The sequence below is a fragment of the Hyla sarda genome, chromosome 2, assembly GCF_029499605.1.
Source record: "Hyla sarda isolate aHylSar1 chromosome 2, aHylSar1.hap1, whole genome shotgun sequence".
Taxonomy (NCBI): Eukaryota; Metazoa; Chordata; class Amphibia; order Anura; family Hylidae; genus Hyla; species Hyla sarda.
The window spans coordinates 142,593,997-142,612,834 of record NC_079190.1 but is presented as its reverse complement, the minus strand read 5'-3'; the positions used below and the strand labels follow the sequence as shown (position 1 = coordinate 142,612,834).

Here is an 18,838-nt window from a genome sequence, read left to right as displayed (position 1 = left end):
GGAGCCGCCCTCACCTGATGTCCAAAGGAGAAGCTAACTCTGGCACAGGTAAAGAGTACAGAACATGTAATACCTCCCTGCACTGTAGGGGGGGCACCACCAGACACCAGTCAGTGCATTCACTTCAGTAATACAGGTAAAGAGTACAGAACATGTAATACCTCCCTGTACTGTAGGGGGGGGGCACCACCAGACACCAGTCAGTGCATGCACTTCAATAATACAGGTAAAAAGTACAGAACATGTAATACCTCCCTGTACTGTAGGGGGCGCTACCAGACACCAGTCAGTGCATGCACTTCAGTAATACAGGTAAAGAGTACAGGACATGTAATACCTCCCTGTACTGTAGGGGGGCACCACCAGACACCAGTCAGTGCATGCACTTCAGTAATACAGATAAAGATTACAGAACATGTAATACCTCCCTGTACTGTAGGGGCCGCTACCGGACACCAGTCAGTGCATACACTTTAGGAATACAGGGGTTTTACCAGTGAAATGTCCATTCTGAGTGGTCGATTCTTCCACCCCTTGACATGTTGCCCATAGCATTGTATGTTGAGTCTGGTTTCAAGTTACAATGGTCCAGAAAAGACCATTGTATGTTGAAACTAGTGTATGTTGAGGCCATTGTAAGTTGAGGGATGACTGTATAGTAAATTTGAATCTGAACTTGTGCAAAAATGTTATAAGTCACATCTTCTAAATCTTACTGTAAATGCATCAGATAGACTTAAAAATGAGGTACTGTTAAGAGCATTTACATGGAGCATATTGATGACAAATGTTGCAAATTTTGGTAACCAAGAGACTTCAAATTTGATCTTGATAATAAGGCATGTACACCATAAAGGAAAACCACAGAGAACTATCATATGAAGTCACTACATCTGTACTAAATATACACAAAAAATTGACATAGCATAACAAATTGACATAAAGCATGGTGAAAAAACCCACAAAGTAAAACTGAAAAGAGAATGGATAGTAGAGTCAGAACATCTTGTAGAAATCTCTAATGTATGCTCACATGCAACACATAGAGCAAAAAGGTGTGGGGGGTGGGGCACAGCAATACTCATGGGGTATACATGGGCAAGCAAGCATAGTAAAGTAAAAGTCAATACCTAAAATGTTCAGAAAACCCCACAAATAAAGTGCATCAAGATTTATTAACCCCCCCCCCCCCCCCCAAGTGTTGCAGCTGCTATATGGAGTATATACAATGATGGGTGTGACACCTTAGTTACTCTGTTACCAGTCCTCTGACATGTTTTGTGGGCAATTTTAGTCTAGAAGACAAATTCATATTGGCGTGCTTGATAATAAGGTGTTGATAAATTCCACACAAACTGTATAACCAATCTACAGGTAAGACTTGATGGGAGAAGAACATTAGAGTCAATTATCCAGACTGGATACAATTCTAACTTAATGGCAGTAGTCCTCTGGGTTTTAACCTGTGAAAAATCACAGCCCGGAAAGACTCCAAATTTACCCCCCCCCCCCCCCCCCCCACACACACACACACAAGTTTGTACACTGTGTACTATTCTAAGGTAAGTGATTCCATTGCAGATCATTTCTTTTAGACCAACACTGGTTATATACATCTAAACTCCAATTGATGTTAAAAATCAAAAAAATTTATTCACATTAAAAATCTGATACAGTAGTCCCTCAAGTTACAATATTAATTGGTTCCAGGATGACCATTGTATGTTGAGACCATTGTATGTTGAGACCATAACCCTATGGAAACCTGGTAATTGGTTCTGAAGCCACCAAAATGTCATCCAAAAATAGGAAAAAGTGAGAATTAAAGATAAATAAGTAGATAACTAATACAGATTAAGCAAATCCTTACACATTAAAGTAAGAAAGAGCTGGTGGGAGCTGTAAATTACTGTCTTATTTACTGTTTCCCAACCAGGGTGTCTCCAGCTGTTGCAAAACTACAACTCCCAGCATGCCCGGACAGCCGAAGGCTGTCCGGGCATGCTGGAAGTTGTAGTTTTGCAACAGCTGGAGGCACCCTTGTTGAGAAACACTGGTCTATGTAGAGGACAGGAGCTTCTTCAGGGTCCCGTAGAGAACACACAATGGCCCTCATTTACTTAGAAAATCGGGTTGTAAGTCTAGCTTGCTTTCTTACCCGACTGCTTTTTTCCCCTGGTATTTATTATTAATATGTCGCATCCTGTTTGTCGCACGTGGGTTTTGTTGGTTTTGGTTTCCAACTCCTCTGAGTTGTCAGGAAAAAATCCACAACAATTCAACAAATTCGGGTTGGAAAGCTTTATAAATATGTGGGAAAGCTCAGAAATGTCGGGTTACACCCCTTTTTCGGGTTTGGGAGAATCCACATTGGGTCCGTCGGGAAAAAATGTTGCATAGTGTCGCAGACAAAGATGCGCCAAAAAAACAGACAAAACAAGTCGGGTTTACAATAGTAAATGAGGGCCAATGTCCTAATAAAGAGCAGCTAACTGTGGCATAGGTTAAAAATAGTTGTACCTCCCTGTACTGTAGGAGGCGCTACCAGACAGCCAATCAGTGCATGCACTTTAGGAATACAGGGGTTTTACCATTGAATATCCATTCTGATTGGTCGGTTCTTCCAGCCATTGACACATTTCGCAGATACAATAGCATTGTATGTTGAGTCTGGTTTCAAGTTACAATGGTCCAGAATAGACCATTGTATGTTAAAACTATTGTATGTTGAGACCATTGTAAGTTGACAAATAACTCCAATGTAGAAATAACAGGGTAACGCTACTAATAATAGGTAAAATGCCATTACATTATGACAAAGGTGAGTGATTATTCTAGGTCAAGTACGGTGCACATGCCACACTATAAATGGAGAGTGCTAATACAATCTATATCAATCATACCCACATCTCATGTGCACCGTCCAGCAAACACTCTATATCCAGTAATATGTGACCCTTAGTAAAGCTGCCCGCATCTATATGATCCTATGTTGTAAGCCAAGATGCATTCTCAAGTCATCCCACCCATGATTGTGATGGATCAGCGTGACCCTGGACCACTACAGCTGCTGTTTCGCTCCTTCTTCAGGTGGCTTGAAGAATAATCACATAATCACTCACCTTTGTTATAATGTAATGGTATTTTATCTATTATTAGTAGTGTTACCCTGTTGTTTCTACATTGGAGTTATTTGTCTGTTATACCTCATATTTGATTTTTTATGTGATAATAATAAAAAATATAAACTTTGAACATCAATTGGAGTTTATATGTATATACTTTTTTGGTGTAAAATGAATTTACATAGAGCCATCCGCCATGCAGGAGGTTTTATTTGAAATAGTTTAGGACCCGCTAGAATGCAATTATTGAGCAAAAGGATGGATAAGGGTCCAACGGGGCTATTGGTTATACTGGTTATATACAGTAGGTGCATTAAAACCACTGATATTATTGGGTTTGTGATATTGTTTTTATTGTGTTTCTTTAATGATTAAATGCAGACGATTATGAAGCTTCTTATTAATGAGATGCTTTTGTATATAACTGCCATATTAAACTGCTCATATTCCAAGCCTTTACGTTTTATAGGTCTGCAGAAAGGCCATCGAGAGAACAGTTATGTAACTGTAATTACATGCCGTATAAATCACTGCTAATAAGATTTTTATTAGAACAACTTTTTCCCATGAAGACCAACACTGGGATATGATGATAATAATAAGCTTATATTTAGTCTGCAATTATGATTTTACAGTGTTTTATAGGGCATTGCCTGTGTTTTAACAATCTTAATAGTTCTTCTTTCCTTAATTACAGTCTCCCAAAGTCCACAGCTATCAGGATATGGAAGCCGTCCCTCTCCTCCTCAACAATGTGAAGGCAGAACCTCCAGAGGACTTGTTAGCAACTGACCATTTTCAGGCACAAACAGAACCAGTGGACTTGTCAATAAACAAAGCTAGATCCTCACCGCGAGGAGTATCTTCTTCTCCGCTTTCCATTACCACATCAGTAGCCTCACCTTCCTCTAATTCCTCATCTTCATCCAGCCGTCCAGCTTCTTCACCAACAGTCATCACATCTATACCGTCCACAGCATCTGTGCCAACAGTATTGACTCCAGGGCCTCTTGTGGCTTCAGCATCTGGAGTTGGTGGACAGCAGTTTTTGCACATCATTCACCCTGTCCCACCTTCTAGTCCTATGAACTTGCAGTCTAACAAACTGAGTCATGTTCACAGAATACCAGTGGTTGTACAGTCTGTTCCTGTTGTTTATACGGCTGTGAGGTCACCAGGGAGTATGAATTCTACCATTGTGGTCCCTCTGTTGGAGGATGGAAGAAGCCATCTTAAAGGTAAATACTACAGGGCAAGCTTTTTATATGGGTCATTTATTTTCATTTTCATCTTTATAGCATATAGTACACCTTATTTTTTCTAAACCAAATAACCACAATTTTGGTAATCTTTCTGGATACTGTATTTTATTTATTACTTTAGTTGCCTGCTTTTGAAACCACTTAAAGGAGATGTCCGGTGCTCACTTTTCTTATTTTATCCGTTCCGGGCTGAAAAATAAAAGAAAACAAATTTTCTCTTACCTGCCTAGGCTCCCCCGGTGCTTCAGTACAGGTGTTCGGTCCCCAGGCTGTATTCTTCTTACTTCCTGTTAGCCCGGCACGTCACACGGAGCTTCAGCCTATCACCGGCCGCAGCGATGTCCCGCCTCGGCCAGTGATAGGCTGAAGCTCCTTGTGACGTGCTGGGCTAACAGAAAGTAAGAAGAATACAGCCCGGGGACCGAACGCCTGTACCGGAGCACCGGGGGAGCGTATGCAGGTAAGAGAAAGCTGATTTTCTTTTTTTTTTGCAGCCCGGAACGGATACAATAAGAAAAGTGAGCACCGGACATGTCCTATAAGTCTACTATTGTGCGCTGGTGCCAAAAACTGTATGCCTAATTTCTTCTACAGTCTGACTAGTGATTTGTAAAGTAGCTGTCTGAAAATGGTTGCTACGATTAGGTTTGTTGTTAGCCAATATTGTAGTTTTCCCCAGTGTTTTCCCATTTAGTTAGTAATCTTATGGGTTATGTTCACAGAGGCGGATTTGCATGCGAACTTGCAGCATGTTGCTTGCTGCAAGTTTGAATAGGGACAGGCTCTCTGCGGGCTGTCTGCAGCAGATTTTCGGTATTAATTTCAATGGGGTCTATGGAGACCCTGCCCCCCATGCAAATTCGCAGCAAGAAGTACGTGTAAACGTACCCATGAAAGGGGTATTCCAGGATTTGTTCTCTTTCGGTCATGGAGCCCATGATGCAAAGTTATAATACTGTGTAATATGCTTCTATTTCCTCTGCACACCGCTTTGTCCCATTCTCATGCACAGGACCCACACCCAGAAGTGCTGTAGTGCAAGTCTTTTTATTTTACTGTTGTCTCTGACCTATCCCAACATTCCATACAGCCATAGACAATGGCTTTGATTTAAGAGTGGAGTGTAGTTTTCTTATTTTTTCCACAGTATTAACTAATGTTTCCCTGCATTTTGCACTTTTCCCTATATTTTTTTTACAACTGCTCTGAGCTGTGGGGGTTTCCAGAGCTCAAATTCACCACAGATTATATCACTGATCAACTGGAAAATACTCTTTACATACATTTCTATAAACTTGCCACATATAGACATTGCAGTGTTCTTCCCAAAATAATAATTATTTTTTTTTTTTTTAAAACAGCTCAATCATTCTTGCATAGCAACCGAACAGCCTTTTTTCTTAATGGGGTTATATAAAAATAAAAAAAAACTGAGCTAGTTTCTTCCTAAAACCGCATCACACTTGTCTACATGTTGTGTGGGGTGTACTCTGTGTAAATCTCTGTCTTAACAATCAGATGGCTTCCATACAATTGTTTCACTCCAACATGCTAACATAGTGTATTAAGCAGTCTTCCCACATAATTTCATATACTCAATATCAGAGATGTTGTCCTCTCTTCAATCCAAACATATCAATGTGTTTCTGTGTTCACTTCCATGTTGGAGGCTCCATTCAGAGCATCCAACTAAAATTCTGTCATATAAAAATAGCACATACAACACTATTCTTCCTGTTGAAATGACAGACAACAATAAAGAACCTTACAGACCATATTAGGGTCAGTGAGATTCGTTGGCCACAGCTGGTATCTATTCCAGGTACACCCATCACAATTTTTGTTTTATTTGCCAGCTTGAATTGTGGTCTAGTCTGTATAACTTTGCTCCTGCTTATGTAAGAAGATGTAACTATGATAAAGTCTGTAAGGGCTTGTTCACACTACGGACATTCAGCAGGCGGAGTTCCATCATCTATAATCTGCCCAGTAGGCTTCTGTTACTCAAACTGCAGTAATACGTATAGTACTAATACATATTTTTTTTCTATCCTATGTTAATTTCAAACCGCAATAATCTATGCATTATTGGTAGTATTTTAACTACAACTGTTTTTTAAATAAAGAACAGAAAAAAATTATTTCAAATAAAAAGACATTTTTTTAGTTATTAAAATCATTTTCATATTTTATTATGAATGGAGAGATAAACGATTTGTAAACACATATACATGTTGCACTCAATTCACAATGGATACGAAAAAATGCCAGCACCACCGCGTAGTATAGTTGCTGTGTATATCCCTCAAGGGAGACTATCTCAGGTGCATGTAATGGAAAACCAGGTGAGCGCTACATGCTGGAAAATTAGGATATTTTAATAACGCCACAAAGAAAAAGAAAGAACGCGTAGTGCTCACCGTTCCAAGGCAGACAAATCACTTCAATAGGGTGATCCCAGGACCGGGCATGGATCCATGCAGGGAGGCGGCAGCTGGTAACCGGGGGAGCTCAGGCGTCGGGCCACGGACCGTTCCACGCCCTAGACGCTTCGTCAGGCCGCTTGAGCGGCCTGACAAAGCGCCTAGGGGCGTGGGACGGTCCGCGGCCTGACGCCTGAGCTCCCCCCCCCCCCGGTTACCAGCTGCCACCTCCCTGTATGGATCCATGCCCGGTCCTGGGATCACCCTATTGAAGTCATTTGTCTGCCCTGGAACGTTGAGCGCTCCGCTTTCTTTCTTTTTCTTTGAGGAGTTATTAACATATACATGTTGTCTCCTTTATTTCACATTGAGAGGTTACAGGAAACACAATTGGAGGACAGAACCCCAAGGCTATATGTGTCATAGAAAGGCTTTTCTGTCTCTTTCTTCATTGGTACAGTGCACACCACTGGGTTTGATGCAGATCTTTATGTTGTTATGGAAAGTTATTAGTTAATCAGCATTTATAGCATGTCTGTGTCTATCATATTTCAATATCTATTTCTGACACTTAGGTTGCAGTTTACTGTCCTCGAGTCAGGTATTAGCATTACACTTTGATTTAAATTAACAAGCTACAGGAGAGGAAAAGACTGCAAATTGGGATGTGACAGACTAGGTACTCATGCTTTGAAGCCTTGCAGGAGAATGTGCTTTGTGCTCTGAACAATCCATTGAGAAGAAGAAAAAGCTCCATTGGTTCCATTTACTGCACCGCTGATTGCTCTACATCTAAAGAAGGATGGAGCTCTGCCGTTCTATTCCTACTATACACCAATCTGGTTGTAGAAAGAACACAGCAGCCCAGAGGCACTTGTTTTCCTCGTGCTATTCTTAGGCTTCCCTTGATCAGCTAGAAGACATTGCACAACTGCTGGGCTCACAAAGCAGTTTCAGTACCATCTGACACGTCAGAACCTTACAGGCCTTTTGCTTGGGGCCTCCATAGATTACAATTACAGTTGTATATATATATTCTTGTCTTTTTAAAACTCACTTTTTTTGTCACCTCCAGCACTGTTTTCGACCTATAACTCTATACATCCTGAGCATCCTATCAGGACTACAAAATTGTCACTGTGACCCTTATGCCTCATACATATGACAGAGCTTCTTGCATGAGCCTGTAGCAATTTTTGCACATGGTGTCCCTATAGCTTTATACTGCAGAGCGATAGACGCTCTGTATGCCACTGTATTTTGTCACTGTACACTACCATATGCAATACCATATTTATGTTTAGGTAACAATATGGAAACCAAGAGGAGAATGCCTCAATGTTATGTTTGATTTTGCATTTATCCAATAATAAATACCTCTATATGCCTAAAATGGGCACTGTCAGGTACATCAACTTTTTATATGTTGTACATCTTGGCAAAACATTAACCTTTCTTAAATACATCATAAGAAAATTGTATTCTCTTTTTATAGAAATTCAGTAAGTGAAAGTGGGACTAGCTTTCCTCTGTGCTCACTCCTGTTATGTCAAAATGCAGCAGAGTAGAGGGGGTTGCAGAGCAGCCTGCAATGATTGGATGAAAAGACCCAGCACTCAGGGAGTAAGAAGAGTCATGCCAAGGGAGGCCACGGCCCCTCCAAAGCACAGAATGACAACCCAACAGGTCATGTTTTCAGGATTTTCTTAGTCTTTCCCAGGTGATATAACTGTGGTGATGCCTGATTCACTGACCATCATTATATCACCTGTGAAAGACTAAGGAAATCCTGAAAACATGACCTGTTGGGGGTACTTGAGGACTGCACTGGAGAAACACTGGTCTAGCACCTATATTTGTTCATGATCAGGATCAGGTCCTGAGTAACATATACTTTTTTTTTGTGGAATATGACTGATGTATAGATCTATGGCCCATAGACTGCTATTGGTGCTGTATTATGGCTTCCTAAAACTAATGAGTGTGTAAGGTAGTAGTGAGGCATAACTGGTCACCTGCATGCCAAGGACGCTCTCCTGTGCCCTGGGGTTTAGTGTAGGATAAGCCATTCTACTTGCATTTGTACATTACAGTTATAATTGGGATTTGATTGCAACTTTTTCACATCATTTCTATTGCTTAGTGTAGGAGAAAGTGAGACTGATCTTTAAACTAAAGTCATGTAATTGTGTCTGTTGTAAACAACCTGGTAGCTGGACTGTCACAAAGTACCAGGATGAGGGACAACTCACCTGCCCTATGAGTGTTATGTGGGGACACCTTGATTGAGGGAGTTGTCGTACGATCCTGACAGCTCTGTCCTGAAAAAAGGAGTATGTGCATGGACTCCTGACCGTGTGAATAATGAGATGTGATGGTGTGAACCTGCTGCTAATAGAGAATCAGACCCGGACTGCAGGAGTAATGGATGCACTAGACACATTGGTTTTCTCTGATCAAAATTTTTGTAGTACAGTATATTCTGTTCAAACCATAGATGCAAGGATCAAGTGCATTGTTCAAAAGTCAGTGTGTTATGAGTTATAAAGTTGACCAATATACAGCCCTGGTACCGGCTTTGTGGCAGATGAAACATTTTATAAGTATGCGTCTCTTGACAGGAAAGAAAAAGAACTGATTCCTTTTACCAGTATAAGTATAAGTTCTGAAGCAAAGATTCCTAAGTCTAAGGTTTCCCTATTTTTACTGAGGGTAATTTTCTTGCAGAGTGTTGATCTGTCTAGACCCTTAGTCCTGACCTGACTCGGGGGGTCCAGCAGCATAGCCAGAGTCACTGCAACGTTAACCAGGAAACCAGTGGTAGAACAATGTAATGCTCCATAACAATGCAGAGGTGTATTTTATTTGAGGTTAGTGGAAAGTTAGGTGATATCCCCTATGGTAACTTTGGTAGTTTCCATCCATAGTCATTCCTCACAACTATTCTGAATCCAGTAGGACAGTCCCTAATTTCAGGCACTGTCCTGCTGTCCCAGGAAGGATATTCTCTGTATGCCCCTTAGCCCTTCCACTATCTGACTCCCTGCCCTGCCATTTATCCCAGAGAAGTAGAAGTATCATATATGGCAGAATCCACCCTCCTGTCATATATTACATTGATGTGTGGAAAACAATGGCTCAATGGAATAGACTTTACACTAAACTGAAAGGGCATTTGTTATAGTGTTAGCATTCAGTGGCAGTTCTGAATGTGTCGGAATGTAAGAGAATTTTTTAGAAGACTGAGCCCGCTAATGGCATTGGTATTGTTTTGCCAGTTATCTCACTGAGGCTAATTTTTATTCAGACCACAGCATTTTACACTAATTCATGCATTACCCTAAGTGGCATGATATCAAAAGCTTTCACAAATGTTTCAGCTCTTTACAATAATGCATAAACACACTCCATTAAATTCCAATGGGTCACTGAGTATTTCATTTAACATGCTTGTAAGGATTATGTATAGGAAGTATGTATTTACATTTAAACACCACAGAGGCATTAAATATAGCCACAAGGGAGAACACAGCATCTTACTTTCTTATTATAATGCTATCTCTTATTTATAACATCACAGCTTGCACATTACAACTAGTCAGTAGTAATTTAAGGGTTTCTATTCTTAGCAGCTCTATAAGATCACCATTAAATGAGTAACAACAATATAAGACGTTATGTCTCATCCAATGATTATTCTGCAGTCATCCACTTCTTACCACAAACTCAAAACCTAACGGGAGATTTAACAAAACCTGTGCAGAGAAAAAGCTGCCCAGGTGCCCATTGCAACCAATAAGATTACTACTTTCATTTTACCAAGGTCTCTGCAAAATGTAAGAAGCGATCTGATTGGTTGCTATGGGCACCTAGGCAACTTTTCCACTGCATATGTTTTGATAAATCTCCCCTATGTGCTAGACAACACATTCAAATACTGGAAAGCCCATTTCTTTCAAGTAGCCACCTACTTACACCTACAGGGGTAGTAAGGACAAGCAGGGCTCTGTGCATTGAGGACAAGCAGAGCTCTGCAGTGAGGACAAGCAGGGCTCTGTGCAGTGAGGACAAGCAGGGCCCTGTATACTGAGGGCAAGAAGGGCTCTGTACACTGAGAACAAGCAGGGCTCTGTGCAGTGAGGACAAGCAGGGCTCTGTGCACTGGGGAATAGGGGTCTGTGCACTGGGGACAAGCAGGGCACTGGGGACAAGCAGGGCTCTGTGCACTGGGGACAAGCAGGGCTCTGTGCACTGGGGACCAGCAGGGCTCTGTGCACTGGGGACCAGCAGGGCTCTGTGCAGTGAGGACAAGCAGGGCTCTGTGCAGTGAGGACAAGCAGGGCTCTGTGCAGTGAGGACAAGCAGGGCTCTGGGACCTGAGGACAAGCAGGGCTCTGGGCACTGAGGACAAGCAGGGCTCTGTGCAGTGAGGACAAGCAGGGCTGTATGCACTGAGGACAAGCAGGGTCCTGTACACTGAGGACAAGCAGGGCTCTGTACACGGAGGACAAGCAGGGCTCTGTGCAGTGAGGACAAGCAGGGCTCTGTGCAGTGAGGACAAGCAGGGCTCTGTGCAGTGAGGACAAGCAGGGCTCTGTGCAGTGAGGACAAGCAGGGCTCTGTGCAGTGAGGACAAGCAGGGCTCTGTGCAGTGAGGACAAGCAGGGCTCTGTGCAGTGAGGACAAGCAGGGCTCTGTGCAGTGAGGACAAGCAGGGCTCTGTGCAGTGAGGACAAGCAGGGCTCTGGGCACTGAGGACAAGCAGGGCTCTGGGCACCGAGGACAAGCAGAGCTCTGTGCAATGAGGACAAGCAGGGCTCTATGCACTGAGGACAAGCAGGGCCCTGTACACTGAGGACGAGCAGGGCTCTGTACACTGAGAACGAGCAGGGCTCTGTGCCCTGAGGACAAGCAGGACTCTGTACACTGAGGACAAGCAGGGCTCTGTGCCCTGAGGACAAACAGGGCTCTGTGCACTGAGGACAAGCAGGGCTCTGTGCACTGAGGACAAGCAGGGCTCTGTGCACTGAGGACAAGCAGGGCTCTGTGCACTGAGGACAAGCAGGGCTCTGTGCACTGAGGACAAGCAGGGTTCTGTGCACTGAGGACAAGCGGGGCTATGTACACTGAGGACAAGCGGGGCTCTGTGCAGTGAGGACAAGCAGGGCTCTGTGCATTGAGGACAAGCAGGGCTCTTTGCCCTGAGGACAAGCAGGGCTCTTTGCCCTGAGGACAAGCAGGGCTCTGTGCCCTGAGGACAAGCAGGGCTCTGTGCAGTGAGGACAAGCAGGGCTCTGTGCAGTGAGGACAAGCAGGGCTCTGTGCAGTGAGGACAAGCAGGGCTCTGTGCACTGGGGACAAGCAGGGCTCTGTGCACTGGGGACAAGCAGGGCTCTGTGCACTGAGGACAAGCAGGGCTCTGTACACTGAGGACAAGCGGGGCTCTGTGCAGTGAGGACAAGCATGGCTCTGTGCATTGAGGACAGGCAGGGCTCTGTACACTGAGGACAAGCAGGGCTCTTTGCCCTGAGGACAAGCAGGGCTCTGTGCCCTGAGGACAAGCAGGGCTCTGTGCCCTGAGGACAAGCAGGGCTCTGTGCCCTGAGGACAAGCAGGGCTCTGTGCCCTGAGGACAAGCAGGACTTTGTACACTGAGGACAAGCAGGGCTCTGGGCAGTGAGGACAAGCAGGGCTCTGTACATTAAGGACAAGCAGGACTCTGTACACTGAGGACAAGAAGGGCTCTGGACAGTGAGGACAAGCAGGGCTCTGGGCAGTGAGGACAAGCAGGGCTCTGTACACTGAGGACAATCAGGACTCTGTACACTGAGGACAAGAAGGGCTCTGGGCAGTGAGGACAAGCAGGACTCTGTACACTGAGGACAAGCAGGGCTCTGGGCAGTGAGGATAAGCAGGGCTCTGTGCATTGAGGCTCTGTGACATGTTCCTGGCTCACACAGCAGGATGATTTTCAAGCCGGGAGCATGCACAGAGCCCTACTTGTCCCGCCTTTACTTCCTGTATTTTGTCCCAGCTGAGACACACAGACAATAGCTACAGGGACAACACAGTGTTTTTGACAGTGGAGGGACCCCTAGTAATGAGAAGTAAATGTATACATATAATGTTATTATCTACATAATATGAAAAGTTTTGGAAAATGACAGTGTCCATTTAAGGGTGAGTCCACACATCTTGGAATAGCACAGTTTTGGTGTGATTGTGCACAAACCATTGGGTAAAAACGTACATTACCTATGATGTGTGCACTAGTTCAATGACATTTCATGTAGTTTTCAGGTCTTCATCCCAGGACTATAAGTGAAAACTCTTCAGAACCGAGAAGATGGTGCCCACTAGAGGATGTTCCTTTGTATTTCTTGTGTTAGGTTTCTAGTAATTCTTTTTATGATGCTGGATCAGGTTTACATGTGATGCTTTGCTATATTTTTACATTAAAATATCACATAAGGTTATATATATATATATTATGTTGTTTGCTCTGTTGTCTTCCATTAATACATATAATACATATATGTTTTAGGTTCCATCTCAAAATTGACTGTACAATATTCTGTCATGACCTTGAGAGCCTGTTTACCTGGTGCAGCTCACCTTAAATTTACAATTTCTTTTTTTTTTTCATCAGCACATGTGGATCCCCGGGGATTGTCTCCTAGACAGATAAAAAGTGATAGTGACGATGACGACCTGCCAAATGTGACCTTAGATAGTGTCAATGAAACTGGATCTACAGCTCTTTCCATAGCACGGGCAGTACAAGAGTGAGTATCAAATTCTCCGACTGAGACAGTGATGCTTTCTGTGGCTTTGGGAACTGGAGACTGTACTGACCAGGGAGTAACCGTAATGGGAATTGATACTGTCATTAGAAAAGAGATCTAAAGTGAAAAAAATATTTTCACTTTCCTTTTTAGTGTTTGAACTATAAGTAGTTGTTATTGTGGACACATGAAAAAGCCCCATTTGTTACATGAATACTGTTTCTTTTTTAAAATGAAGCATCAGCAGTCATCTGATCACAGCAGGTCTTACTTCTGTTCCCCTCTCAGCTGCTATGGCCAGGGGAAGCAATATATAGGCTTAGAGGGGTTTCCCGGCCTGAAACTCTTTTTTAACATTGTCCCAGGCTGCTGTGATCATAACAAACAGGTAAACTTGCCTGGTCTGCTCCCCTGCCACTACTGGTTTCCTGTTCACCCGGTCTCCACCGCCATCATCTCCACTTCTGACATCCAAACAGTAAATGCCCACTTGGCCTAGACAGTAAAAAGATGTTGCCTGCAGCCTGGGTTAATGATAAAAAACTCTCTAGGTCACAGAAGCACTTTAAAGTACAGTGGATATAAAAAAAAGTCTACACACTTTTTAAAATGTCAAGTTCTTGTGATGTTAAAGAATGAGACAAAGATAAATAATGACAGAACTTTTTCCACCTTTTAATGTGACCTATAATGTGAGCAATTCAATTGCATAAAAAACAATCTTTGAGGGAGAAAGAAAAAAAAATAAAAATAACACACTATAACCTGGTTGTATAAGTGTGCACACCCTTGAACTAATACTTTGTTGGAGCACCTTTTGATTTTATTACATCACTCAGTCTTTTTGGTCGGAGTCTATTAGTGTGGCACATCTTGATATTGCAGTATTTGCCCACTCTTCCTTGCAAAAAAGCTCCAAATCTGTCAGATTACATTGACATCTCCTGCGCACAGCCCTCTTCAGATCACCCCACAGATGTTCAATTAGATTAAGGTCTGGGCTCTGGCTAGGCCATTTAAAACATTAATCTTCTTCTGGTGAAGCCATGCTTTTGTGGATTTGGATGTGTGCTTTGAGTAATTGCCATGCTGAACTTCATCTTCAGCTTTCTAATGGACACCTGAAGATTTTGTGTCAGAATTGCCTGGTATTGAAATCCTGAATAATTCCATCCACCCTGACTCAGGCCTCCATTCTAGCTGGAAAAAAAAGCATCCTCAAAACATGATACTGGCACCACCATTCTTCACTTTGGGTATGGTGTTTTTTGGGTGATGTGCATTGTTGTTAACCTTTAGGAATCATGGCCAAAAGGTTTAACCTTGGTTTCATCAGACAGATTTTCCCATGTGCTTTTGGGGGACTTGTTTTTGCAAACTTCAACAGAGTTTTGATGTTTTTCTTGTTAAGAAAAGGCTTCCATCTTGCCACCCTACCCCATAGTGCAGCATTCAGCCAGTACTTGCCTGAAATTCTTGCAGTTTATTTAATGTGTATAACAAAATGGAAAGATAACACCTGTGCTGAATAGATCCTGTACAAGCTGCCTAGATACAACAAGTGGATCTCGGCTAAAACCACCAAAAATGGAGCGGTATACAATATATATAAATGTGTATCGGCGCTCTAATAATAAAAACTGTAAATAGTAATAGAGGCTCACTTACTAAAATCCTGATGGGGAGTTTACTTAGAATCTCTGCCCAGAAGGAAGTTCTTGTCTCCACTTAAAAATCCTGCAAAGCTGTAAATCCGCGTCCTTGATAGTATGGAGCTTGTCCTGTTATACTTGCTTTTTCTACTTGGAGTAGTTTACAGAAGTCCGTGGTTCCAGTCAGCCTATTAGCCAGGAGATCTGCCCCAGCCGGTGGCGTTTCACCAGCTTGCTGTACTGTTTGTGGATTACGGAGTGCTGTGACCTAGCGCTGCGAGTGATGTCACTACTACAGGGAGAGCGCTAAGCCAAAAAGCAACTAACGCGTTTCAGAAAGTAACGCTTTCCTTCATCAGAAATGGATTATCCAGAGATGGATTATTTAATGTAGCAGTAGGCTTCTTGGAAGCCTTCCTGGCCAGTTTTCTTATTTTCCTCTTCTTCTTTCTTTATCTTTTTTGGAGGGACCTCCAATTTTTTATATCTCTGTCATTTTTTCTCCACTTGTTGATGACTCTGTTCCATTGTATATCTAATGCTTTGCAAAGTTTTTTGCACCTTTCTCCTAACTGATATCTTTCAAAAATGAGATCCCCCTGATGCTTTGGAAGCTCTCTGCCGACAATCGCTCTGAGATGAAACTAAGCAAATGTACGGAAAATCCTACTAGAACAACTGAACTTTATTTATGATTACTCAGTCTCCTTAACCCCTTAACAACATGCGCCGTAAATGTACGGCGCTGCACAGTTTCACTTACATTTACAGCGCAGCTGTGATGCTAGTGCTGGAGATGCGCTCGCTTCATTCCCAGCGATCGCGCTGATGTCTGCCATTAACCACCCAGATGCCATGATCAATACAGATCATGGCAAATGCGGCAGTGCAATATTTATAATGGCTGATCTGATCGTCCGTGGCACTGCTGCGCGGATCAGATCAGCCAAGACTGTGGACGGAGGTCCCCTCACCTGCCTCCGTTCGTCTTCCGGGGTCTTCTGCACTGATCTGCCATTCAGCAGACCAGAGCAGAAGATTGACTATAATACTGATCAGTGCTATGCCCTATGCATAGCACTGAACAGTATAAGCAATCTAATGATTGCTATAAGTAGTCCTCTATGGGGACTAAAAAAGTGTAAAATAAATGTAAAAAAAAAGTTTTAAAAAAAGTGAAAAATCCCTTCCCCCAATAAAGTTTTAAATCGCCCCATTTCCCCATATTAATACAAAAAAGCGTAAAAATACGATAAATAATAAACATATTTGGTATCGCCGTGTGAGTAAATGTCCGAACTATAAATATATAATGTTAATGATCCCGTACGACGAACGGCATTAACGTAAAAAAAAAAAAAAGAAAAGTAAGAAATGACTGCTTTTTTATCACATCAAACTGCAATTTTTTTTTTTTATATAAAACGATCAAAAAAGTCATATATATGGAAATGTGGTGTACGGAAAAATAGGAAAGTTAGAGGTGGTCAAAATAGGGCAATTTTAAACATACTGATTTTGTGAAAAAAAAGTTTGAGATTTTTTAACAGAAGTGCAATAATAGAAAAGTATGTAACCATGGGTATCATTTTAATCGTTTTGACCCAGAGAATAAAGAAAACATGTAATGTTTACCGCAAAGTGTACAGAGCGAAAAAAGAAACCCCCCCCCAAATTAGCAAAATTAGATTTTCGTTTACATTTCCTTACACACAAAAAATATTTTTGGGGGTTAACCTTACATTTTAGGCTAAAATGAGTGATGTCATTACAAAGTACATCTATAAAAGAGGTGTATATATGGATATATATACTGATTGCATATTTTCTCAAATCTGGGCTTATATAGTTAGTTAAATACTAAATAGTTGTAAATAAATTGATTTATGTGTTGGTGGTATAAGGTGAAAGAAAGAAAAGGATGTGATATATCCAGGTATATCACCTGATTTTATGTGTATGTAGAAAATGTGTATAAGTATTAAGTAGAAATTACAATAAGTGATTGGGTGATGTGAGTGGATAGTGTATGGGTGGTAAATAAGTGATTTAGGAGAATTCAATATATTTCAATATTTATTTATAATATAATGACTATCTACCCCTGCAGGGCCCTTGCATAGGGTAGAATAGTACAATTGATAGTAAAATAGTTTAAAAAGTTTAACTTTTAATTAAAAATAATAAAAAAAAATAATAATAAAGCTTATAAAACTTATACACATATATACATATATATATATATATATATATATATATATATATATATATATATATATACAGGTGTATATATATATATGGAAACCAGCAATTGTTCGCTTTCCAGGATAAAAGGCAATAGTATTGGATAACCTTGCAGTATTATAGTGTGTATCCGGTTTGTGACGATAGTTTAGCGTTCAATTGTTAGTATCACAATGGTTGTGGTAAAACGTGGATACCGGTATCCTTAAATAAATTGTTTTTATAGCATATATTCCTATGGACGTAGGTGGTATATTGCAATTATGTATCCATATGATGGTGCACAGCACCACTTACCGATCCTCCTAGCGGTAATCCTAGGCACACAGTCAGGCTGGCGCGGCTTGCATCCGGCTCTAGGTTGGTAGATGCCTGTCTGGAGGATAAGCCGCAAAGCAGCTACGTGGGTTCCCGTGATGCCGGACTGGCACGGCTGGCGTCCGGCCGATGGAAACTGTCCGGGCTGAGCGGGTGTCCACGGAAGCGGTGGTAAAATAGAGGATCAGTAGTGAATTATACTTTTGAAATTATTATACACATTTAGTGGTTCATTCAATAAACATCACTCTTTGACTCGGACTACAATACAAACACATACATGCTCAAACATATATAAGTCTCACACATAATTTTGCACACAGTAATCCTCAAGATGAAATTTTCCCGTGCTATGCAATAATTGTATGGTCAAATATGCTTATATGCTCTTTTTCATTTTATATATTTTGTATTTGATCCACTATCCATATATTTCATGAAAAATCCAGAACCATCCAGATCTCATGTCCTGAAGGAGATTCAGTACTGATTTCAACCATAACCCAGCCAATTTACTAATTGCAGAGATGCTGTGACTATATAATCCTCATATAATAGACAAACCAACATAGCTATTGAAAAAGAGACTGAAGCGTGTCTCGAAATGCGTCTAGCCCACCCACCTTTTACCAGCAGTCTGATACAGAGACCTTGATCAAAAGCCAGGAACGCACTTTATGATTTGCAACCTCTGGAGACCCTAGGACTGGGGCCCACTACAATACGTGCGCATCAGCACACGAGGGCACCGCCAGTATCCATTGCCAGCATCCACTACTGAGCCTCTATTTTACCACCGCTTCCGTGGACACCCGCTCAGCCCGGACAGTTTCCATCGGCCGGACGCCAGCCGTGCCAGTCCGGCATCACGGGAACCCACGTAGCTGCTTTGCGGCTTATCCTCCAGACAGGCATCTACCAACCTAGAGCCGGATGCAAGCCGCGCCAGCCTGACTGTGTGCCTAGGATTACCGCTAGGAGGATCGGTAAGTGGTGCTGTGCACCATCATATGGATACATAATTGCAAT

General features: G+C 42.0%; 1 protein-coding gene across 7 annotated transcripts in view; it reads left to right on the top strand.

The window, feature by feature from the left end:
* The window catches only part of KLF12 (KLF transcription factor 12), a 247,079-nt gene that overhangs the window by 178,201 nt on the left and 50,040 nt on the right, over positions 1-18,838 (top strand). For all 7 annotated transcript variants that reach the window (XM_056555514.1, XM_056555515.1, XM_056555511.1 and 4 more), the window contains 2 exons: positions 3,823-4,363; positions 13,460-13,595. In XM_056555514.1, the coding sequence (XP_056411489.1) occupies positions 3,823-4,363; positions 13,460-13,595 (677 nt within the window). The remainder of the gene's footprint in view (positions 1-3,822; positions 4,364-13,459; positions 13,596-18,838) is intronic.